The sequence below is a fragment of the Pelophylax lessonae genome (genome assembly GCF_965119305.1).
Source record: "Pelophylax lessonae genome assembly, chromosome: 11".
Classification (NCBI taxonomy): Eukaryota; Metazoa; Chordata; class Amphibia; order Anura; family Ranidae; genus Pelophylax; species Pelophylax lessonae.
In genome coordinates this window covers 58,318,025-58,344,638 of record NC_138778.1, presented here as the reverse complement: position 1 = coordinate 58,344,638, position 26,614 = coordinate 58,318,025, and the positions used below count along the sequence as shown (strand labels likewise).

At 44.2% G+C, this 26,614-nt stretch overlaps 1 protein-coding gene across 1 annotated transcript in view; it reads left to right on the top strand.

Annotated features, from left to right (window-relative positions):
* Positions 1-26,614, top strand: part of ZNF335 (zinc finger protein 335) — a 149,954-nt gene that overhangs the window by 44,488 nt on the left and 78,852 nt on the right. The window contains exon 2 of the mRNA XM_082272992.1: positions 23,602-24,528. Coding sequence (XP_082129118.1) covers positions 23,617-24,528 — 912 coding nt within the window. The 5' untranslated portion in view covers positions 23,602-23,616. The remainder of the gene's footprint in view (positions 1-23,601; positions 24,529-26,614) is intronic.

The window sequence follows — 26,614 nt, the reverse complement described above, 5'->3', positions numbered from 1 at the left end:
GTAGTGATAGGTCTATACTCAGGCTGTAAATAATACATTATTACATAATAATACAATAGTTATGGTAGAAGAAATTGAAAATTTGTGGTTGAGCCACATTTCTAGAACCCCTCTTCCCCAACTGCCCCCTCCCCTTAACCTGCAAAGGCAGCAGGCAGGGTGCTCACATGCCGCAATGCTTTGCGGTGCACTGATGAGGCATATATGGGTTTAAAACAGGCAGTCAGGAGGCATTATATCAGTCCACAATGACAGGCAGTGGCTTGTCAAATGCCTCTCAAAAGCATTTTGGGGCATAGCAATTTAGCCGCATGCCTAAACCTAGACTTGTTTTCACATATGCCTCGTTTCCACTGAGCGGAACGGTTCGGGTCGGTACAGTTTGGGAGGGCTAGAATGGTCCGGTCTATTCAGGTGAGCGTTTCCACTGCAAGTCGGGCCACCAGGGACCATTCGGGGTTTACACCAAATGAGGTGTTTGTTTTGCTCTTTCATTTGACGTGAGCATTTGAAGTTTTCCTGTCCGCCAATCAGTGGAATCTATTGTGTGACGCCAGTAGCTCCGCCCTAACCGTACCGTACCATTTCCTATGGCCCTACATCTGAAGCAGGACCAGGAATGGTGCGGTTTGGTTCGGTTGTATGGGCCACTTTCATAATGGAAACACCCAAAATAGCGTACCGTACCGAACCGAACCGTTCCGCTCAGTGGAAACGAGGCACTAGTGACCCTGCCAGAAACGTACTTCCTGTCCTAGAGTGACAAAGCTCACTCACTGCACTATCTCTATGGAGGAGAAGTGTTGTCACCCTAGGACCGGACTACAGAACACTGTTCCCTTCGCTCTGCTCTATAATCTTGCAGGTAGAAGTTCATTAGTCCACAGAAAGTTGGGAATGAATCCCAAACAAAACGTTTTCAGTGGTATATTAAAAAGATCAAAAGGGAGCAAATATGAGAATTCCATTTTTAGGGTTTACATGCAGTATAAGGTAGGCTGCTTACTGTTCTGCCTCTCTAGTTACCCCTACTTTGCTCGGGGAATCCAATATCATGCATTAAAAGGAACCAGAAAGTCAAAGTCCATTTATCTGGAAGCCACCCCTCCCCCTTTAAAGATTAAGTAGTCTTGAAAAAAAAAATATTTTTGTTTACCTACAAAGTAAATGCCTAATGTGCTATTATGCAATGCACTCTGGCACATGTGATGTTATGTTATGTGACCCCTGCAAACAAAGCCTGCATCGTCCCCGCTGGAGGCCGCATCCATTTTCGCCTTTCTTCCTTCCGGGTCTGCGAACTCTGGCTGTGCTACTGGCCAAAACTGTGTGACGTCACTCCCGCTCATGCGTGCGTGAGCCGCTTGGTCATGGCCCAGGGCTCTGAAGAAACGGCACGGGCGGCCGTTCCTTCAGCGCGCATGTGCCGATGACGTCATCGGCTGCATGCAATGTAATTATCTCCTAAACGGTGCATGTTTAGGAGATATTTACAGTACCTATAAGTAAGTCTTTTTATAGGCTTACCTATAGGTAAAAACAGTACAGGGGGGTTTAGAACCACTTTAACCACTTCCCGCCCGCCCTATAGGCAATTGACGGCGGGAAGGGGGTTACTTTATCCTGATCCGATGTCATATGATGGCGGCAGAATAATGAGCAGAGCGGCGATCAGTGCTGTGGTGTGTCACTCTGACGTACTGACGTAGGCTCTTTACCATGTGACCAGCTATGTCCAAACACAGTTGGTCACATAGCAAACTGGAAGAGCCGTTGATTGGCTTTCCCCAGTTTTGCCTGACAGGCACGAGTAGAGGAGAGCCGATCTGCGGCTCTCCTGACAGGGGGGGGGGGTCTGTACTGGTAATCAGAGCATTGATTACCAGTGTAGACCCTTGGGGGGGTGCCACTAGAACCACCAGGGATGCCCACCCATGACCCCAGGGATGCCCACCAATGACCCCAGGGATGCCCACCATGGCCACCAGGGTTGGCAATCAGGTCTCAGGGAGCCTACCAGTGGTGCCCTACCCATCAGTGCTGCACCCCATGCCATCTATCAGTGCTGTCCACCAGTGCCCATCATTGCCATCTATCAGTAGTGCCCATCAGTGCCCACCAATGCTGCATATCAGTGTTACCTATCAGTGCTGCATATTAGTGCCACCCCATCAGTGCCTCCTAATCAGTGCATGTCAGTGCGGCCTCATCAGTGCTCATCAGTGCAGGAAAAAACGTATCTATTTACAAAAATTTATAACATAAACAAAAAAACGTTTTATTTTTTTTTCAAACTTTTCGGTCTTTTTTTATTTGTGTAGCAAAAAAGAAAAATCCTTGCGGTGATCAAATACCACCAAAAGAAAGCTCTATTTGTGGGAAGAAAATGACATAAATTTGGTGTAGATACAGTGTTGCATGACCGCGCAATTGTCATTCAAAATGCAACAGCGCTAAAAGCTGAAAATTGGCCTGGGCAGGAAGGGGGAAAGTGCCCGGTATTAAAGTGGTTAACTAAATCTGAAAAAAAATAAACTGTTTTGAAGAAAAAAAAATCTGAAAATACCCCTGACCCTGTCTTATGACTGCTTTCTGATAACACCAATGATGCCACTGTGTCTTACCGCTGCCTCCTGAGAAATTTGGGTACTTGAAATCCCACAAGAATACACCAGAAGGCCATTCTCATGGGATTGTGCTTACTTTAGCCATAATTTTGACCAAACAGGCAGTCTGTAAGCATATTTAAAGAATTTAATTATTCCAAACATTATTCTTATACTATTACACAATGCTCTGTAGAAAGAATATGAATTTGCTAGGTAAGGAATCATTACAAAACAGCAAAGCATTTCATTATTGCTTAAATAGTAAAAACAGGAAATTATTACAGAACACTGTGACTGCCATTGGTGTCTAAAAGGAAAACCGCACTATTGCTACAATTACCAAAGAAAAATCTTTTAAGCATGCACAGGTTACCCAAGTGGTACGTAAGATATAGTCTTGTATTTTTTTTTTTAAGATCATGATGGGAAAATGATGACGCAGCAGAAGATTATTTCTCTATAATGTTTCTGCGTGAGAACATTTTTAGAATGCGATATGACACTGGCCTCAAGTATAAAGAGTATCTGTAAGATACTAATACCTATCATCCTTGTATGCCTCCTTCTCTATGGCCTGGTTAACACCTATGTGATTTTTGGTGATTTTTGCAGAAACGCACTACAGTCCATTTAACATGGTTTCCTATGGGACATGTTCATATCTATGCTTTTTTCATCCGCTGTGTTTATGGAAAGGGTCGGGGACTTTTTTTTTTTAATGCAAAAAGGATGCTTTTTTTTTTGCTTTTTTGGTTGCATAGACTTCAAAGGAGAATTTGAATAAAAGCATGTAGTGCGTTTTGCCACAAGTTTACCACAATTTTGCAGCGATTTGCCTTTACTTATCTGCCCAACAATAAATTGGCAAAAAAAAAATAGCATAAAAAGGTAAATCGCGTATGCAAAAATGCACAGCAAAATGCATTGTAGAGTGCACCAAAAGTGCACTCTAAGCTCCCGTTCACACTGGGGCGACCTGTCAGGCGACCTGGTCGCCTGACAGGTCGCCGTAGGTCGCCTTCCATAGAGAAGCTATGGACCCGTTCTAATAGGAGCGACACAAGTCGCTCCGACTTAGAAAAAGGGTCCGGAGCTTCTTTGGGGCGACCCAGAGCAACCTGCATAGACTTCAATGTTATGAAGTCCGTGCCGGCCGCTCCGAGGTCGCGGTGCAAGCAGCGCGCCGCGACCTAAGAGGTCGCCCTGGGAAGTAGCGTCGCCCCAGTGTGAACGGGGCCTAAATGTGAACCAGGCCTAACAATAAAAAAATAAGTACATAAAAATAAACCAATTCTCATAATAGAAGAAACCCCAACATACAGTAATCCCTTTCTTTTTATGGCTATACAGTGCTTGGCTTTGTTTGTGCTCTGACATGCATTGGTAACTATGAGACCTTTTTATATAGACAGGTGTGTGCCCTTCCAAATCCTGTCCAACCAACTGAATTTACCACAGGTGGACTCCAATCAAGTTGTAAAAAACATCTCAAGGAGGGTCCGTGAAAACAGGATGCACCTGAGCTCAATTTTGACTGTCATGGCAAAGACTGTGAATACTTATGTACATGTGATTTTCTTTGTTTTTTTTATCTTTTATAAATTTGCACGAATTTCAAACAAACTTCTTTCACATTGTCATTATAAAGTATTGTTTGTAGAATTTTGAAGAAAATAATGAACTTAATCCATTTTGGAATAAGGCTGTAACATAAATTGTGGAAAAAGTGAAGAGCTGTGAATACTTTCCGGATGCACTGTAGGGAATTCTGCCTGACTTGGCCAGAAGTTCCCTGCTAGGGTCACCAGATCTTGTTAGCAGCTGATAGGTCATCAGCTGGAGTAGATTTCTTGGTATTAATACTTGCCTGTCCTGTTGCCTGCACTGCCAGTTTTCATTCTCTTTAAGTGCTAAACCTTCGGAAAGATCTTCAGCTGCTGAGATTTTTCAGAATGTTTAGCACTTCAAGATATCCTTCCTCAGCTCAGGCCAAAAGAGTGACATAGGGGGCGGTGGAAGGAAACGCAGTACTCAGCAGGGGGACAGGCCAACGTGGGAACACGCCAAAGTGTGGCGGATGCTGAAGATTCTTCAACAAGGTTAAAGGCTCTTGTACACGGGTGCTCTGAGTATGTGCAATACAAGTTCTGGCATATTTCCCCAACAGGGAAGCCCAGGTGCTGCATACAGCCATCTATAGATATGAATGGGTATATGCAATACACGCGTAAACACTCGTATGGCATATGGGCGTAATCCATGAATAGAAAATTCTCTATACTTAGAATACACCTATACGCTATATAAATATCGATGTATACCAAACTATAGCCCGTTACATAGTTACATAGTTAGTGAGGTTGAAAAAGGACATCAGTCCATCCAGTTCAACCTATGATGTGTGTGAGTGTTTGCTTTTAACCGTACATTGTATACCCCTGTATGTTGTGGTCTTTAAGGTGTCCATCTAATAGTTTTTTGAAACTATCAATGCTCCCTGCTGATACGACTGCTTGTGGAAGAGAATTCCACATCCTTACCGCTCTTACAGTGAAGAACCCCTTACGCACTTTAAGGTTAAACCGCCTTTCCTCAAGTTTTAGTGAGTGGCCACGTGTCTTATTGTATCTCCTTTCTCTGAATAGTTTGTTCCTTATGCTCGGGTCGCCAGTACAGTATTTGTACATTGATATCATATCCCCCCCTCAATCGTCTCTTCTCCAGAGAGAATAGGTTCAGTGCTTGTAGTCTTTCCTCATAGCTGATGTCCTCCATTCCCCTAATTATTTTTGTTGCCCTTCTCTGGACTTTCTCCAGTTCCAGCACATCCTTTCTGAGGACCGGTGCCCAGAACTGGACCAGCATACTCCAGATGTGGCCGGACCAGAGTCTTGTAGAGCGGGAGAATAATCTCTTTATTTCTGGAGTGAATCCCCTTTTTTATACAACCCAGTATTCTGTTGGCTTTGCTTGCGGCGGCTTGGCATTGCATGCCACTGCCAAGCCTGTTGTCTACCAGTACCCCCAAGTCCTTTTCCATCCTAGACTCACCCAGAGGTTCCCCCCCTAGTGAGTAGCTTGCTTTCTGGTTTCTGGCCCCCAAGTGCATTACTTTACATTTTTCAACATTAAATCTCATCTGCCATGTAGTTGCCCACCCCGTTATTTTGTTCAGGACCGCTTGCAAGGTTTCCACATCCTGCATAGAAGATATTGGCATGCCTAATTTAGTATCATCCACAAATACTGAGATTGTACTCGATATCCCCTCCTCCAGATCATTTATGAATAAATTAAACAGGATTGGTCCCAGGACAGAACCCTGGGGGACCCCACTTTCCACACCCGCCCAATCCGAGTACTCCCCATTAATCACCACCCTCTGTACTCTCCCCTGGAGCCAGTTCTCTATCCAGGTACTCACCTTATGGTCCATACCTACCTTCCTTAGTTTGTACAGTAAGCGTTTGTGGGGAACGGTGTCAAAGGCCTTTGCAAAGTCCAGATACACCACATCCACAGGCTTTCCTTTATCTAGGTGGCAGCTCACTTCATCGTAGAAGGTTAATAGATTGGTTTGGCACGAACGATTTTTCATGAATCCATGCTGATTACTACTTATAATACCGTTTTCATTACTAAAGTCTTGTATGTGGTCCCTTAACATCCCCTCCAAAATCTTGCAGACTACTGATGTTAGGCTGACCGGCCTATAGTTCCCCGGGATATATCTCGGCCCCTTTTTAAATATTGGTACCACGTTGGCTTTTTTCCAATCAGCTGGCACCATACCCGTCTGTAAACTATCCTTAAAGATCAAGAATAACGGTCTGGCAATCACCTGGCTGAGCTCATTAAGAACCCTCGGGTGCAAGCCATCAGGTCCCGGGGATTTATTTATGTTAAGTTTCTCTAGTTTAGCTCTAAGTCTAAACTCTCTGTTAGCCATGGCGGCCCTTCCTAAGGTGTATTATTTAGTTCGGCCTTACAAGCTGAGTTTGTGTAGCCCCCCGATTCCTTTGTGAAGACTGAAGAAAAGAAATTATTTAACACTTCCGCCTTTTCTCTGTCCTCAGTGGCCATTTTTCCTTTATCATCTTTTATGGGGCCAATGTGCTCTGGCCTCGCTTTCCTACTGTTTATATACTTAAAGAACTTCTTGGGGTTCTTTTTACTCTCCTCCGGTATATGTCTCTCGTGTTCTATTTTAGCCGCCCTGATTTCGTCTTTACTTTTCTTATTACACTCTTTGTAGTGCTTAAATGCTGCCAATGACCCCTCAGTCTTGTATTTTTTGAAGGCCTTTTCTTTAGCTCTAATATACATTTTTATGTTGGAGTTTAGCCACCCAGGGTTTAGTTTTGCTCTTTTAAATTTATTTCCCTGTGGAATGCACTGGCCCACCCCCTTGTTAAGTATGCTCTTGAAGCACTCCCATTTTTCCTCCGTGTTCTTAGTTCCCAGGGTTCTATCCCATTGGACTCAAGAGTTGTATAGCTAAGGTTTAATCAACGTATATTTTTTCCTCCTTGGGTCCTCTCTTATCAATCTGCTTATTACATTTTTTTAATTAAATCTTTCCAGTTTCAAAATGTACCTTGTTCTAGATAGAGCCAGTAATGTCATCATTGGGTCTTTATGCAGTGCAGGCAAATCATAGGTGGTGGAAGAAGCCAGAAGGGTGCTGTACATAGTTTCCTGAAAATATTACAGCACCCATTCCTCAGTACCCCTCTCAAGAGCCTTTAGCCTTCTTGCAAGCAGTGGGCTAATTCTTGGGAGGAGTAATGCAAATATCACAGTGCCTTGATTCTTTGTGGGTGTCAATCTGGAGTAGTGGCCATTCCTAGGTAGGCTGCATTTACATACAAACCCCTTTAGGTATTGCTCACCCATAATGCTCAGTCTCCATGAGTGAAAGAACTTAAATCCATCTCTTTCTTGTCCTCCCTATTTCAGTCCCAGAGCTTTTTCTTTTAGATGCAATAAGCGACGGGTACAACAATATGTGGGGGCCGAGACCGAAAAAGCCCGTGGTGTACGTGCCCCTGGGGTGGCAGCCCAGGGGTGCCTTAATTCTCACTGGTGAGGGGCAGCTCACCTGAGTTTTTCGGCACCTTGGTCACTGCACCATCACACTTTTTCAGCACCTGCCTCTTGGGGCGGGCCTTTTGGCCAGCACCAGAGGAATTTTTTATTCCTGGCCGGGGGGCCTGTCAAGGTCTTGCACTTTGGCACTACCCAGCACTTCTCCACTTCCCCTTTCCCCACTCTGTTTTTCTTTGTCGTTTGTTACGTTTGTCCCTTTTTTTTGGTTGATCACTTGCACGACTTGTATGGCGTAGGTCCTCGGGCCTGCCCTGAAAGTCTTGGGAGGGGGTGGATATGGCCTTCTGGCTTAGTTCGCCCTCTCCCATGGGGTCTCCCTTCGGGGGAGCCCCACCTAGTACTTGGGGTAGGCTGTTTCGGCAGTCCCCCTGGAGAACGGGGTCTGCCTGGCTTCGGCTGGGCGGACCTAAGTGAGTACCTCAGTCCCCGTCAGGAGCTTCGCGCCCCGGGGGATCAGGGTCTAGGCCCTTCCTCTTCGGGGGAGGGCTATGTGTACGCCTTGTGCACTTTTTGTGTGTCTCACGTTTTGCGTGTGTGCACTTTTTTATGTACCGGGTGTTAAGTCTTTTGAGTGTGTTTCACACACCATAGGCTTTAAAAAAAAAAAAAATATGTGTGGGCACCATAAAACCTTGGCTACCAAAACCAGCATTCTATTTACACATATTGGGTAGTGGCTTTGGCCTTCTCCATTTATCAAATTATTTTTTCGCATCACAACTTACTGACAAAAGAGTGTATTTAAGCAGCAGACTGTGATCCTTCCCCTAATATTGCCAAACTCCTTGGACCGTGGGTGGCTGAAAATTCTACTCGGCAAGCTAATTTTCTCAATCTTTTGCCTTGTGGTCCACCTTGAACTTCATGTGTCTTTATCAATTGGCCGGACCAAATAGATTCTGGTCTTCACTCTTCACCTAAACTGTAAATTGTCCTGGTTAGAGGTGTTCTAATACCTTAAAGTCAAGTATTTTTATCAGACCATGACTCCAATGCAGACGTCGCTGGACCAACTCACCTTTCGAAGGTATGTGTGTTAGGCATGTTCATTTGCGAGGTCCCTTTTTCATAGTTGTAAAATGTATTCTCACATTGTTTATAAATTCTGCCCTCCTCTTGTGTTTGGAAATTTTTGACTGACCTCAGTGTATCTAGAACCTAGAGGACTGGACAGACATTTGGGCAGCAACTAAGTCCTGTTCGCAGAACGTGGCAGCTTTTGAATATTCATTCAAAGGTCTATCCCGGCGGTACTTTGTCCCCACACATATAAATAAGTTTGTCCCCTCCTATTCACCAGCTTGCTTCAGGGGTTGTAGGGAAACACGCCCCCACCTCCCTGTGTGGTGAACATGCCCTTTAATATGGCATTTTTTGGGCTGAAGTGTTAGAGATCAGGAAGTCATACAAAAGGTAATAACAGGATTTCGTAACGAGTTGATGGAGAAAGTTAAAAGTTCAGTTTTTAGGTGAAGGCAACATAGGCTTTCCTGAGGAGATACGTTTTCAGTGATCGCCTAAAGGTGGACAGAGTAGGAGAAAGCTATAGAGAATTGAGTAGGGAGTTCCAGAGGATGGGAGAGGCTCTGGAGAAGTTGTGGAGGCCAGCATGAGAAAAGATGACAAGTGAGCAAGAAAGCAGGAATTCTCAGATTGTTTGGTTAATGATATGAAATGAGGTTGATGTAGCCCGGAACCGAGTTGTGGATGGCTTTGTATTTCATTGTTGGTATTTTTAATTTTATTTGTTGGGTGAGTGGAAGCCAGAGGAGGGATTAGCAGAGAGGGTTGGAGGACACTGAATGGTTGGTAAGGTAGATAAGTCCGGCAGAAATTATTCTGATACACTCAAAGATGGATAGCCTATGTAAAGGTAGGCCAAGGAGAGAGTTGCAGTAGTCAAGCTGAGAGTAAATTAGTAGCTTGGTGTTATCCTTGATAAAGAAGGGAGTGTATTTTGGAGATGGTTTGGAGAAATACAGGTAATCGCCCCAAAAATGCAATATTCTGGCCATTTTTTTAGTGTAAATGAGTCTATTGATAATCCCTTTCCTTGCATTTTGCCTATATTGTAAAATGCAGCACCAATGCAAGACAACAGCTGGTGGGAATATGGTGATCAGATCTTCACACCTGAGCTCCCAGGAGTAGATTAAATACGAGACGGATTCTGTTGCCATTGTATGTATACAAACAACCATTTCATCAGCTTCCTGTTAACGTATATAATATGAGCAGATTATTTTGATTTATTTCTATAAATATCTCATGTCGGAAGGAGGGGGTGAGTGGACGTTTTTGGAAACCCCCGGGATGATTAGAGAGGAACCAAGCAAGGCACTTTGTCTGGTTTTGTGTGACAGGCCTCCTATATGTGTATGAATCATTGCTGAGGAAGTGATCAGTTTCCAGGTGTGACTCAGAGAAACGCAATCATTTGTCGGCCCTCCCCCCCACCTCGTGCATTAGGATGTCTGAACCTCACCATATATGCTATTTACTAACATTTACAGCTGTAACGAGGAAAGGGGTTACTGATCTGTGTCTACAGATTACCAATGCCACTGCAAAATATTTTCAGCCAGTGGTGAATAGGATCACACCAGCAATTTCACTGGGAAGTACGATGTGCAGAGTGCTTGGCACAGAGCAATGGGATGTACACAGACATAGACTACATCCCACTGAGCGAGCGTCGTGAACAAGCCCGAGGGGCCTTTCATTTAGATGATCACTTGTTAATGAGCTTCAACATTTTTCATATTATGCAACATTCCTAATCTGAAAATCAGGGCACGCTCTGTGAGGCCTGACCAAGTTTTGTCCCAGCTTGACCTGCCTCAACCGTAATTTGCCTTTGAAAATATTTTTTTTGCTTCTAGTAGAGATGACATTTATGGGTGAAATGTAATGTTCCCTTCATACATGAAGCAGTATGACAGGCTGACCGGGAGGAAATAACAGTTTATTGACCTTATAGTTATACATGCATGAATGCGACATGTGCTGAGGTGCAATTTGCTTCTGACAGCCAGCGATCCATTTTTCATCCCAGCTCAATTTTTTTAGAGCATGGTGGGTATCCGGTATCTCAGTGGCAGTCAACTTTCTTCTTATGGGGAACCCAAGCGTGACCAATCACCATCAGTGAATATTCAGTGTCAGAGACAGGAGATACATATTGGATATAGTCAAAGGCTGCGGACATTGCACAAGAGATTGTCAGAGATTGTGGACATGATGAAAGAGATGGTCTCAGACTGCAGGCATAATACAGGAAATGGTCAGAGACTATGAACATAATGTAGGCGATGGTGAGAGACTGCAGACATACTAAAAGAGATGGTCAGAGACTGTGGATATAATACAAAAGATGGTCAGAGACTGCTATAACGGTAATAGGGAAACGCAGATTAGTGTCTGCAGGGACCCTGAGGACTGCACAAAAAAGTGCCAAAGGACCACATGTGGCTCCTGGGCCGCAGGTTGGGCACCAGGGGGTGTAATTCATCATTAAAAAAATGTGATTGCACAAATAATAAAAAAAAAAAAATTATGCTTATCCAATTTCTAATGGACCAGCAGAAATAATTGCATGGATTTGTGTGGTGATAGTTTCTTTTGCACTATCATTTAAAATTGGTCACCTAAAGTAGTAGGAATCATTCCTGCTATACAAAAAAAAACATATTTCTAGTTTTGTCATACCTTCTGCACTCATCAGCACTGTCCCTGGCTTCCTCCTCAGTCCAGTCCCGGCTGTCCTCTTCGGACAGAACGACCGTCATGTCATTCAGCCCATTTTCTGTGACCCCGGCATGTTAGTTTCTTGCACTCTGGAGTGTGTGTTATGCAGCCTGGGCTCACAGTACTCCTGGACTCCCTTGTTATTTTGTGAGTTCCAATTCAGTCCTGGAGGAATGCCCACCCCCAGCCACTGCAAACCAAAGAGAAAGCTTCCAATAAATCTATGGACTTGCTAGAAGGCTGCAGGAAAAAAAATAAGTATAGGGTTTAGGTGGGATGGGGAGTGGTAAATCCTGGAGTTCCTCTTTAAAGTATATCCTTTTTTTTATTTATTTTGAAAATCTGTTATTAATTTTATATGTAAATACAAAACAAAACATTAAGCCCCCGTTCACACTGGGGCGACCTGTCAGGTGACCTTGTCGCCTGACAGGTCGCCGTAGGTCGCCTTCCATAGAGAAGCTGTGGACCCGTTCTAATAGGAGAGACACAAGTCGCTCTGACTTAGAAAAAGGGTCCGGAGCTTCTTTGGGGCGACCCGGAGCGACCTGCATAGACTTCAATGTTATGAAGTCTGTGCCAGCCGCTCCGAGGTCGCGGTGCGAGCAGCGCGCCGCGACCTGTGAGGTCGCCCCGGGAAGTAGCGTCGCCCCAGTGTGAACGGGGCCAAAAAGGCAAAAAACGCTGCCTTGTTATAAAAATGGGAGAGAGGAATTAAGCCACAAGGGAGTATGTGGAGAAAGAGTAGTGGGAGGCCAGGCCTTTTGAGTAGTACGCATAGATGGAGTCAAGGCATAGGTTTCTTTAAGGCCCTGGAAAATACAATTTTGAAGAGCTTCTACGAACTGCAAGATGGTGGCCTCCAGCAAGTTAGAGGACTTATTACAATAAGGCTGAAATCACCAATGGGCCGTTATTAGCTGAGAAGCCAAAAAATACTTATAACAGTCTGGCATAGCTAAACCTACCCTGGGAGGTAGGGTGAGTAAGGGTAGAAAATGTGTACCTTGGTGGTTGTGAGCCTCACAAAAAGGATATAAACAATTGGTTGAGCTGCATGAAATTTTTTTGGGGGGATTTCGAAAAAGATATGTATATTTTGGATGAATCTTCATTTTTAATAAATTTATACGACCAAGTATAGTGAGTGGGAGGTTACCACAATTTGCTCTTAACGTCCAACAGTACTGGGTGCAGATTAAATGTTTTAAAGTCAGAGACATTACTGGAAACAACAATTCCTAAATAGGAAGATGAGGATGATTGTTGCGCCCCCGCCCCATAAACTGGAATAGTTGGGATTTATGACAATTGAAGCGTTTGTTACCCCAACATTTCATATTTCTGATATGTGCCTGCTGTACCATGTACTTCTATGAAAAAGTATCCTGTTCTCTTTTGTATTGCTTTCTTTGTGTGAAATCTATTGTGTCCCTCTGCCTATTAAAAACTGACCACATTAAGAAGGAGAGCACAACGTGGTCAGTTCTGTAATGCTGGTGCTCTCCTCCAATGATCACACTTGTCCTGACATGCCTCTCCTGCACAGCCTTTCACTGGAAAACTCAGTGTGCTGCTATTTCTCCTCCCACCAGCTCTTATGCAGCTGAGAATAGAGGGAACATGATAACTTATAAAAAAGGGAAAAAAAAGGTAGGTATTTATTTTTTTATCTGCAAAAATTTTTGCCTTTCATTTCTATTTCAAACTGAGTGGGTTGTTTTACAATGGGATTACTTACAATCACTTTAACCTGTAAAGACCGTGAAGGTTGAAAACATCCATGATGGTTAGAGCTCTTTGTAGAGAGGGGCCAGCATCATTTAGAAAGAGAAGAAGATAGTCCGCATATAGAGCCACCTGTTCCTCCAACCAGCCCACCAGAGGCCTTGCCTTGTACCCCTATGAGGAGGAAAGGGAGATGAAAGAAGATTACCCAGGTAGAAACGGGCTGTGGGGTTGCTATACAGAATTTTAACCCAGTCGATTAAGTGGAGCAGAAAGCCCCTCCTTCGCCGCCCCTCCCGGAGGTACGGCCATTCCACAGTATTGAAAGCTTTTTCAATGTCAAGCGTAGCAACTGTTCTAGAAATGTGCATGAATATTGGTGAAAAGTCTACTTACTGTATGTTGATGTCCTTGGATCTGGTGGGCATAAAACTTGTTTGGTCCTGATCTATCAGGGAGTTAACGACCTGGCGCACTTTGGTGTTGAGAAATTTAAAGTCAGTTTGTCATAAACCTGGTTCGAGGCTGAGGTGACGAGAGAGCTCCCCTTGCGGCTGAGTGCAGAGCACCCTTGGAGATGGTGACAGAGGATGCTGTGCCCAAAGGTGCACGGGTTGCCTGCAGGTGTAGCTGTTTCAGGAATTGGATCCCGCAGTAGATAAGACAGTTACTTGGATCACTGGAAGTGCAGGCAGCTTAGTGCAATCAAGGTAAGAAGCCAGGCCGAGGGGCATGCACAAGTAATCAATCAGGAAGCGGAGGCAGATAGAATAGTTGGGGTGAAGCCAAGGTTAAACACAGAAAACAATCAGGAGCAGGCAGGGAGAAGTCCATAAGGCAAGCCGGGTTCAGAGCAGGAGAAAGCCAGAGCAGGTCAGGGATAGCCGGGTCGGTAACGGGTAATCAATCAAGCAGGAGTTTCAAAGCACAAGGAAATCGGGTACTAGATGAAGATAATCCAGCAATGAATGGCAGCCAGTGCTGAGTTTATATAGGAAGTGGATGTTGATAATTGACACTAATTAGGACGTCCCACGTGGCCATTTTGGAAATGGGCATATCTGCCATTCTTGATCAAGTTCTTCCCTGACACAGGCAGGGCTATCGGCCTATATGAGGCACAGAGGAGTGGATCCTTGGCAGGTTTAGGTAAAAGGATGATATGTGCCTTCCACATGGAGGGAGGCAAAGTATCAGATTTTAAACACTAAATGTATTAGGAAGCCAGCTTGGAAACCAACACCTCAATGTGCGTTTTAAAAAATGAAATGGGAAGGCCATCAGGCCCAGGCTACTTGCCATTACATCTCTAGGGTGATCTCATGAACCAAAGGAGTACGCTTCAGAATCGGTCAACTATCCCAGCGCCAAGGGATCCAAATAGAGAGCCAGAGACGAGAGATGGAAATCTGATGGGAGGCAGGAGTATAAGGCAGTAAAAAATTGGTTAAACTCTCCCAAGATGTCTTCCTGTGCAGTTATCAAAGTACCCTCTGGTGTACGAATTTCAGATATTATAGTGGGAGGGTGGTCATGCTGAGCTAACCTGGCTAAAAAGCGATTACCCAAATGAAGTTGCACTGTGTGAAAACCAAAAATTGTGCAAAAACAACATTGACTCAAGAAAATTTACATAATAAAAATTGTGATAATGAAAACCGAAGATAGTCCATTTACACATGAACACCAGTGCAAAATATAAAGAAAATGTCCAACACAATATAAAACTCAAATCTTCCCTGTGATAATATGTTCTTCCACCATCAAAATTGATATCCTCAACTGAAACAGGATAACCTGCTAACCCGAAAAATAGACCTCAATAGGTCCTCAGCGCTTTGACTTATCCCAGCCAGGGCCTTATGTCACCAAAGGAGTAGGTATACAGGTATATCTTCTATGTAAGTCTCCAACCTCTGGTCCAGCTTCACAGCCTCTCAAAAAGTGACACTCCCCATAGAATAGAATAAAGGATTCGCCATAGTGTAAAGACGTACCATACTTTAATAGTATATAAAAATTGCACTTACAACAACGTAGTGTAAATCAGCATAAACACAACGTCACAAATAATGTTGTCCTAGTGCACGGGCGGCGTGCTGACTCACCGCAATAAATAGCATCCAACAAAACCACACCTCGGTCTAAGCTTCAGGTAGTCACTTACAAATCAGCCATTTTGGACAAAGGAAATTATGCCATTCCCCCTGGCCTCTTGCCTCTATCCCACATTATCAATATGTCAGAATAAATTGAGATAAAGAAAAATTTAAAAATAATATTAATGCCACCCAGTAGTTCTAGTTCTTTATTTAAATCGATGTACCAACCATGTATATATGAACCCAAAGGATCCGATCTCCAAGTCTAATAGGCTACCAAATAAATGCAAGCTAAATGGTGAATATGCTTATGTACCATATTATTAGATACACATAACATCTATTTCCAAGCCTACCCTATACCCTTTTATGGCACTCCTATATTATTCAAATCAGTATCGCTATGTATCATGCAATTCAAAGAAAACGGAAATCCTACAAATTTGGAGCATGGAGAAACATCTAGTGGCCATTTGACTAAATTAAAAACCACCTCTAGTAGCCATAAAGCAAAAATGTCAATAAAACCATACTCTAACCGGTATGAAAAATATAAAATCAAATAAATATTATAATTAAATAAATACCTTATTTAAAAAGCCACACTCACAACCCCAATGTATTTAATTTAGATCATACTTAATCTAATGGTGGTATAAATCTAGTTTAAGACTATCCCAAGACTCAGACCAAGTTTACAATGGGAACTAATCTATTCAAGAGTTGTCTATAAAAGCATTTACATCCACATCTATATTAAGCCCAAAGGGGACATATGTTCTAATTCTATGTATCCAGGCCATTTCAAGTTTAGAGATCCCCCTCACTAAAGAGTTTCCCCTTCAATGGGGCTAAATATATTAAGAGGCAAGAAACCAGGAGGAATGGCATCCTTTACCTTGTCCAAAATGGCGGATTAGTAAGTGACTACCTGAGGCTCAGACCGAGGTGTGGTTTTGTTGGATGCGGTTTATTGCGGTGAGTCAACATACCGCCCATGCCCCAGGACGGACATAATTTGTGGCGAAACGCGTCACATCAGCGACATACTGACATCACTGCGTTCTAGGGATCCTGGAAGGATGGGCAAAGTTGCTGCAGCCGGCCGGCTATGTTTTGATTTACACTACGTTGTTGTAGGTGCTATTTTTTTATACACTATTAAAGTATGATAAAGTATGATACGTTTTTGCACTATGGCTTTATTCTTTATTCTATTCTTTGGGGTGTGTCACTTTTTGAGAGGCTGCAAAGCTGAAAAAGAGGTTGGAGACTTATTTAGAAGATATACCTGTATACCTACTCCTTTGGTGACATAAGGCCCTGGCTGGGGTCTATTATTCCAATAAGCAGGTTATTCCGTTTCGGTGGAGGAAATTACTTTTGATCGTGGAAGAACATATTATCGTGGGGAAGATTTGAGTTTTATATTGTGTTGGACATTTTATTTATATTTTGCACTTTTGCACTGGTGTTCATGTAAGTGTGAATAGACTTTATCTTTGGTTTTTATTATCACAATTTTTATTATCTCAATTTTCTAGAGTCAATGTCATTGCACATTTTTTTTTTTAACACGGCGCAACTTTATTGGGGTTATTCATTTTTTAGTGTATATCTCAAAATTGAGTTGCTACTCCGGACTGTTTAATATAGCTCAGTTCATATCCCCCTTTTTTAACTTGATGACTAAAAAGCAACCATTTTTATCACCATTCTCAAATAATTCTTGTCTACCATCCCGTATGGAAAACTGCATAGGTTCAGATAAATGCAACTGTAAATTCCACCTTGCCAACATAAGATGATCAAAATTTTCAGGAGTAGGGGAAACAGTATAATATTTAAGACTGTCGTCCACTAGTGCCTGCAGAGCATCAGTATGCAATGTTTGTTCAGCCCTAATGGATGCAATTGTGGAGATATACAATCCCCTAGTGGTTGCCTTAAAGCAACATTGGTAATCCAATAATCTTGCACTTGACAAGCAAGACGTTCTTGAGTAGTAGAGTGTGAAATCAACTAAGGGTATTTTTTTTATTCATTTATTTATTTTTTAGCTTTGGTTAGAATAAGTCAATTTCTATATGTGTCTAATTAGGGATATTTCTTTTGAATTATTGCCCCAAGTGCATTGGATTTAATCATCTGTCTGTGTTTATATTGAAGAATTAAAATGGTTCTAAAGTCTCAAGGTTTTTACCTTTATTACATTCTATGCATTAAGGTAATAACCTTCTGGGTGCGGCACCTCCTCCTAGCCCCCTTATACTTACCTGAGCCCCATCTTAATCCAGCAATGTGCATGTAAGCAGCATTTCTCCCAGGTCTCTCTCTCCTCATTGGCTCACACAGCTGTGGGAGCTATTGGCTCCTGCTACTGTCAATCACAGCCAGTGAGCCAATGAGGAGCTTATGGGGGCAGGGCCGAGCCCTGCTCCATTTGTGAATGGACACACAGAGAGTGGCTCTGGAGTGAGCCTGCTCAAGTGCCCCCATAGCAATAGGCTTGCTATTGGAGCACTTGGAAGGGGGGAGCAGCCGAGACCGCCAGTGGGGGACCCAAGAAGAAGGAACTGCAAAACCACTGCAAAGAGCGGGTAGTAAAACTTTCATTTACAATCACTTTAAGCTGCATGCAGATGGTGCCAATTCAGCAGGTGACAATGCTGTCCAGACAGACTGGGTCTAAGAAGATAGGTCAATGCATAAAGTGGCATCTCAAACAGAACACACATTGTAAAATTTTCTTAAGCAAATATTTTTTTGTGAATCTGTTGCAAAGTTTCTTACTTGGAGATCCTGTCAGCAGCAGCGTTTTCTCTTGCAGGCTGCCACTGCCTTGCAATTAGCAGTAGTGTGATCAGCCAGCAGTAGAAGTTTCTTCAGTTAGCTATCGGGCTGTACTGTACATCCAATAGGAATGAGTGCACACAGCAGGATGACAGCACTGCTGCAAAACACAAGGAATTGGCTTAGCATTGATAGTCCGCAACAGGAAGTCCAGTTACTAGCAAGATCTTCAAATCAGAAAAATTGCACTTGATTCACTATTTGCGTAAAAAACAAACAAAAAAAAACGATATTTCTTTCGTTTATTGACGGACACAGCTCCTGATCTTCTTAACCAATGGGTTATACCACCTCCCACAGGAGTAGGACACAAAGCAGATAAAAAGTCTGGCTATGCCTATTGGCAGTCCCAGGGGGTATACTCCCTCTCTCAGACATAGGTACATTTCAATGGAGGAGGTTCTGTCTTGAGCGGTGCCCGCCTGGTTTCTGGCATGGTAAGTAACTGCCCCCCCCTCCCCCTGGAGGGTTTTGGGGTGTACGTGGCCCATCCAGGGGACAGTCAGACCCCTGGGTTCCGCTCCTTTCCTTTAGGCACCCCCTCATCGGTCTGGTGGTCCCTGTGGGCCATCCATCCCCCCTTTTTCACTGACAATGGAGTTGTGGGGTGGTGACTGGGTGATCAGCTAGAGGGGGGCTGTACCTAGAGGGGGCTCCTGCCAGGGCCCCCCTTTTCCTGCCTGTGCCATTTTCTAAGGCCTAGGGATCCCTCCTGGGTCCCTGGGACCCTCGTTGGGCCGCCATTTTCTTGCAGCCTGTGTGCTTAATGCACGGTGGTCATGTTTGTGTAGTCCAGTGGCCATTTTTCGGTGTTTTGCCATTGAAAATAGCGGAGGACATGACATTGGTGCTCTCTGGGCAGCAATTTAGGCGGTGGTAGTACCTCCTCATCCCCTGGTGCTGACTCCTGGATTTTTGGATTTCCTTAACGCCACTTGTGCGGTGCAGATTCTCCTGCAGTGCCTGGTTTCTGTGGGGTGGCGAGTCTGGTGGGGTTCTTTTCCTCTCTACTGAGGATTGATTTGTGCTCTGTGGCTGGCATCCGGGTGGGCTGCCAGAGCAGTGGGGGTTGTCCTTTAGCAGTATTTTACACTTTTTTGTGGGGTCCTCCTGGTGACTCATGGAGTCTTTGGGGCACAACTCCCTACCTGATACCCTCTCTGAGGCTGTGGGGCGCCCTGGGTCCCAACCATCCATTCATGCACTGACGGCGGTCCTGAAGTCCTTTGTGTCCTGGGTGGAGGTGGCTTTTGGGCGACGGGCTGGCAAAAAGAGCACCCCACCTTCCCCTGCCTCATCTGTCTCATCAGATCCTGAATCTGATTCAGCCGCCGCGAACCTGGGTCACCCTGCTGGGTCTCCGACCACGCTCCCTGAATCCTCAGATAGGGGGGAGGATTCCTCCACTTCTGCAACCGTGTACAAAAAGGCGCTGGTGGACTCACTGATTGTAGCTGTGCGTGAGACCTTAAAGATGGAGAACGAAGCTGAAGTTGCGGCGGAGGCGCAGGTCCGCTTTTGGCATCATAAGCCATCCAGAGCGGAAAAGGTGTTTCCTTTCCCTGCCTATTTTGACAGAATTGTCACTAATTAGTGGGGACGACCAAAGCGTCCCCTTGGGTTCCCTAAGCAATTTTGCTAGGCGGTTTTAGGATTAAACAAGGCAACCATGATTCCGGTTAAGAGTCCAAGACCTTTAAGAACCCTGCTGACAGGAAGGCAGAGGCTGTGGCCCGCAATATGTACACCCTGGCTGGTTCGGCACTGAAGCCTTTATTCACCATTGCCTTGGTGTCACAGACTCTGACCAAATGGGCTAGGCTTTTGCGCCGTGACCTGGAGGCTTCTAAGGGCAAGGCCCTCCATCGTAGGGCCCTCTTTCTTTGCTCATAAGAAGTTTTTTCATCCCTCAGGGTCGACTGACAAGGGATCGCAGCCCTTCTGGGCCTCCCCTGGAGGACCCAAGCGAAATTGGACTGGCAAGTCAGGAGTTGACTTCTCAAGACCCGCAAACAAGGCCCCTTCAGCATGAAGGTGCGCCCTCACCCGTATCTGGGGTGGGGGAACACTTTCACTGGTTTCCAGACCCATGGACCCCCCTGGTACAAGTCGGGTGCGTCCACGAGGTCATTTGGCCCGGCTACAAGATCGAGTTTCATTCTTAACCTCGGGTAAGGTTCTTCCTTCCAACGTGTGACTGTCCCCGGTCTGCTTACAGGCTTTTCGTGGCGGTGCAAGACCTTTTACTTTGAAGGGTGATGGTCCCCAACTTCGGAACGTTTTCAAGGGTTTTACTCAAACCTGTTTACAGTCCCCAGGAAGGAAGGCAAGGTGCGTCCTATTCTGGACCTCAAGGCGCTGAACTGCTTTGTGTGGGTGCATAAGTTCAGAATGGAGTCCGTTTGCACGCTGGTGGCTTCCCTACATCAGGGGGATTTTTCTTGCCTCCATCGACATCAAGGATGCTTACCTTCACAATCCAATATGTGTCTCCAGCGGTCTTCCTTCTCTTTGCCATGGGAGAGGAGCATTATCCGTTTGTGGGGTTACCCTTTGATCTCGCTTCTGCTTCTTGGGTCTTCACAAAAGTGTTGGCCCCAGTGCTAGCATTGTTGCGCCAATGGGGGATCACGGTACTGGGCTACTTGGATGACCTCCTTCTGTGAGCGGAGTCTCCTACTGCTCTGGTGGAAAACCTGGAAATCCCCATACAAGCTTGAGGGTGTTTGGCAGGATTCTGAATTTTCAGAAGTCTGCGCTGGTTCCGTCCACAAAGCTGGACTATCTGAGTCTGACTCTGGACTTGGCCTTAGCCAGAGTGTTTCTTCCTCTGGAAAAACTCCAGAAACTGCAGGCTGTAATTAGTCTTCTGCTGTCCAGCAGATGGTAATCCCTCCAGACTTGCATGCGAGTGCTGGGCCTGATGGTGTCTACATTCAAGGCAGTTCTGTTTGCACAGTTCCATACGAGGTCCCTGCAAGGGAGATTCCGACCAAATGGGACAAGAATTTGCAGTCTCTGAACAATTGGATCTGGCGGAGCTGGGGAATGAAAGAGCTTGGGCTGGGCAAATCCTTCCTCCCCTTGTATTGAACAGTGGTCACGGATGCCAGCCTGTCCGGCTGGGGAGGCGTCCTCTGCAAAATTTCTGCTCAGAGGGTCTGGAGACTGGAAGAGTCCAGACTACCGATTAATGTCTTGGTACTCTGAGCTATCAGACTGTGCCTGAAACATTGGATGGATCGTCTTCAGGGATGTCCAGTGCACTTTCAATCAGACAATGCCATGGCTGTGGCCTATCTCAGTCACCAGGGGGGCACAAGAAGTGTCCTGGCGGCTCTGGAGGTAGCCGGCATTCTAAAGTGGGCAGAATGGCCCTCTCTGCCATGCACATTCCCGATTGGCAAACTGGCAGACGGATTACCTCAGTCAGCAGGCGTTGGACCAAGGGGAGTGGTCCCTTCATCTGGGGGAGTTGAGCAGAAACTGTCCTTGAGTACTATCAAGGGTCAGGTGTCGGCCTTAACGGTCTTCTTTCAACGGCCCCTAGCCACAAACTCCTTGGTGTGTACTTTTCTTTAGGGAGTTAGGTACTTGACCCCTCCAGTGCAGTCTCTGTTGCCGCCTTCGGACCTCAATTTGGTCCTTCTTTTGAGAATCTTCAGAAGATTCCCCTGCTTACGCTGTCCCAGAAGGTGGCCTGTTTGGGGGGCTTTCACCATTGTGCGCAGGGTGTAGGAATTGGCGGCATTACCCTGTAGTACACCTTACTTGGTGGGTCACAGTTATAAGGTGGTTCTTCGCCCCTGTCCATTGTTCCTTACTCAGGTTGTCTATGATTTTCATTTGAACTAAGACATTGTGTTGCCTTCCCTGTGTCCCAGGCCAAAACATCCAAAGGAAATTGCTTTGCATGCCTTGGATGTGGTCCAGGCAATTAGGGTGTACTTGGCAGCTACGGAGTCTTTTAGGAAATCAGACTCATGATTTGTGCTTACAGATGGGTCTTGATTTCATCAAGGGTCAGGTTTCTCCTTTCCCTGTCAAGGCGCACTCTACTCAGGGGCTCAGTGCCTCCTTGACCTTCCATCATCAGGCATCAGTGACGCAGGTTTGCTAGGCGGCCACCTAGTCGTTGGTGCACATTTTCACAGAGTTCTATATAGTGGATATGTTGGCATCTGCGAATGCTTTCTTTGGCCGCAAGGTTTTGCAGGCTGCTGTTTAGAGGACCTGGTCCTCCCTGAGGGTGTATTGTTTTTTTCAGGTGAGCTCCTGTTGTTTTGGTTGAGTTCCTGTTAACCTGGTTTGCAATAGTTAGCCTTGGAAATGTATTTTTCGCTGTTCCCACCCCTCATGTTTAACACTGCTTTGGGACGTCCCAAAGGTTAATAGGATCAGGAGCTATGTCCATCAATGAACGAAAGAGAAAATTGGATTTTTGACTTACCGTAAAATCCATTTCTCTGATGTTCATTGATGAACACAGCACCCACCCCTCTGTGTTGTTGTAATTCTTCTGACACTGCTTGTAACAAAACTGAGTACCTATAGCAGAGGGAGGGAGTATACCCCCCTGGAACTGCCCATAGGCGTAGCCAGACTTTTTTTCTGCCTAGTGTCCTACTCCTGTAGGGGGCAGTATAACCCAATAAGGTTGAAAATCATACAACACAATTGTGTTTTTAGATTTTAGATTTGTGATTTAAGGCTCAAAACTGTTTGTAACCTTTTTGAACTGTTGCTTTAAATAAAGATGTACAGAGGAAAAGAAGGAAACAAAAGGAAAAGAAGAATGGGGCTTACCCATCAGTGGCTATACTTAACTGTCGCCTTTGGCAGAGAACATGTGACCATTGTCTAAGCATTGATTACATATCTGGGCACCGTATGGGTTCCAGATATAGCATTTTAAAGAAAAAGTTGTAAAAGTTTGTCCATCTCAAATAGCACGATTGAGGATACACATTTAAATGATGCTCCTTTTTTTTCTGCTTAAGTCTGCTTTATATATAAAAAAAAAAGTGACCATGTCTCTTTAATCCATGATAGCATAGAGCTCTTGAAGGTCCATTTTAGTGACTGTTTGCATTAAAATTATCACATGATATGCTTGTTTTTGAGACATGTTTACGGTGTTGCATTTGTTACATTTTCTTAAATCTACATATGGTAAAAAAAAAAAAAAACTTTCTGCGTTTCCCAAGTAATTCAAACCACATCCTCTATCCATTTACACAGGGCTATCATTTCAAATCTGCCCTTATATAGAAACTTTTCCATGCCCTTAAGTACTCTGCCTTCTCCAGATGGTCACATGGTTAAGTTTGATTACTACAAAGTTCTGTTTTTGATGTATAAATAGGAAAAGGTTTATCTACCAATGTTGATTATGTTTAAAATGTATATTATTTCTAATCTTTGGTCCTTCATGTCTCCATGTGTCTACACAGGGTCTGTGTCTAGTAATGGAGGAAGGAATTAATGGAAGAACTGTAGATGGATCTTGTACTGATAGGATGCAAGAAGACACCACGGTGTCAGTGAGTGCTGATGGCACGGATCTAGCACTGATACATTCAACATCACAGGAGGTCAGCACGCCAGCAGACACACAGACAGCAGAGTCCCAAAACGTAAAGGAACTTGAACTTAAAATGAAGGAAAATTATATGGAAACAGAAGATTTATATGGGAAGGACAACATGGAAGCCCAGGAGCCAAGCATCATGCATAACCAAGACAACATAGGCATAGAAGAATCAGGTGTAACAAAGAGTACAGATAACAATGGAGAGGTTGATGTTAATCAAACACTTGATAGACCACAAAATGGACATCCAATCACAATACAGAGCCCATCAGATGAGGCTGCTAGTGAAGTCTCAACGAGTCCCATCTCTGTTACAAAGCAAACAGAAAAGTTTGATATCGAACAAAGTCCCGTCAGTAAGGCCATACAGGAAGTGACTCAGTGCTTGATGATAGATAACCAAAATCTGGAAACAAACACAGACAACCCTATCGCAAGCAGTATACAAACCAACCAAATTGATACTAAAGAGAGCGTACTGAAAACCTGCTTCTACAAACAAACCAATCAGGAAATAATTCCAATGCCAGTCTCTAATAAAATTATTCTTCCTGATACAAGAAACCAAGAGATGAGGAATGGCATGACTTCTGAGAGCATAGTTCTAGTACCAAGCTCACACACCAATACTCCACAAGAGATTCTAAAGGAGAATGCAGATAATGGGGACAATCTGAACCTCGTAGAGAGTGCCAACAGCATTGATGTCATGGATCCCACCTCCAAACAAAGCACCAGCCATATAGTCACACCAGTGCCAAACGTCACCATGCATCATGACTACACCGTATGTGTTTTTATGTTGCAATACTATTTACTGCTTCTGATTTTTCAAGTTGGATCTTGCACAGAACAGTTTATCTAGAAAGAAAGCATTTGGCACACTTGATTCATTAAGTTGTTTTATTTTTCCATCAGCTGATTCATCAAATTGTCACGAAGACAAATATGTGTAGTCTTTGCAGTTTTGATAACCTGTTTATGCCTGGTATGCTAATCGCACAAAGACCTCAAGATGTCACAAAGCCACGGGCTTAACCCTGTGAGAAAAAGTGGCCATTGTGGGTAACTCTGGCCATGTGATATGTGTAAGGACTATAGTTTTTGTCTGGTAGTGCTGATTAAAAGAGCACTTGGCTCTTGGCCAACTGGCTCTTTCTTTAGAAAGTTTGGAGACCCCTGGTTTGAAGTTAAAGTATATCTAAAGCCAAGCTTTTTTTTTTTATTTAGATAGAGTAGGGAAGGGTTAAATTCTTATCAGGAAGCCAGCAGAAATCTCTCCAAAGTGAAGATTTCCCTTTTTTAAGCGGAGTTCCAACCTGGAAAAATAAATAAATAAATAAACAAAAGTCAGCAGCTACAAATGCTGTAGCTGCTAACTTTTATAATCATATAAAGACACTTGCCTGTCCAGGTATCCCGCGATATCGGCACCCCAAGCCGATTGGTCCATCGACTTTGGTTGCGCCGTCATTGCAAGTAAGGGAATCTGGCAGTAAAGTCTTAAGGCTTCACAGCCAGTTTTCTACTGCAATGCGCGAGTCAGGCTCCACTTTCTGAATGGTCCTGTCATCTTCTGGCACACACACAGGTCCCAGTAGGCAGCGGTAGGAAGGAGGAGGGGCCGGACATGACGTAGATCGCCGTGTGGCAATCTTACCAGGAAGCGGGTACCTGTCAAAATCAGGAACCCGCTCCCCCCCAAAAAGTGCCAAATGTGGCAGTGGAGAGTGGGAGGGTGCGAACAAGGAGAGCTGTTCTGGTGACAGCTCAAAATTGTTAGGTTTCCCTCAATTCCATTCTTGTGACAGTGGTCAGCAGAACAATTAGAAAAGGGAATGTCCAATCAAATCTGTCTCTGTCTAAAGCGTAAAAATTGTTCGGGCTTTAGATAAACAGAAAGAGCTTGTGTACACCAGCCTGCACACTAAAACGATTCAGGCTGGTGTCTCTTCTGTAAGGGCAGTGCGATTATGTTGTTGCTACCCAAGACACTGCTTACATTTTATCTTTTTTTTAACTTTGTTTAAATGTCACAATACAAAGCTTTCCTCAAATATGTGCACTGCAGAACATTGTGGCATACTGTGAGTCGTACTGCATAGTGTTGTGGTGTGACCAGGGCATTTTCTATGTGCCCTAGTGTTGTGTCCATCTGTCCAAACCAACGCAGCTCAACACTTGGTGTGAAGGAGCCCTAAGAGTGCTACTAAAAAGGCAAGCACCACAAAGCACCTGTGTAAATCATACTTAACCATGGTGCAAAGTCCCATTCACCAGCCCTATGTCCAGAGAGTGCCCTGCTGGCACATAACACACTCATAAGGTAGGGAGTTGGCAGATGGGGGTGGAAAAGAACTTTGCAGAAGGGAACAGACAATGCTATTCTGGATGAAGAATGGTACAAGTGGGCACCTTTGGTTTATGCTCTTCTGTAGCATTTCTAACCACTTCTGCCCTGTAAGGTTTTACCCCCTTAATGATCAGGCCATTGTTTGTGATATGGCACTGCGTTACTGACAATTGTGGGGTCATGCGACGCTGTACCCAAATAAAATTGATGTCCTTTTTTCCCACGAATAGAGCTTTCTTTTGGTGGTATTTGATCACCTATGTGGTTTTTATTTATTGCGCTGGAAACAAAAAAGACCGCCAATTATGAAAAAGAAAAAAATAAATATATATATATATATATTTTACTTTCTGCTATAAAACATACCCAATAAAAAAAAATAAAAATCCTAATTTCTTCATCAATTTAGGCCAATATGTATTCTGCTACATATTCTTGGTAAAAAAAAAAAAAAAAAAATCCCAATAAGCGTATATTGATTAGTTTGCGCAAAAGTTATAGCATTTACAAACTATAGGAT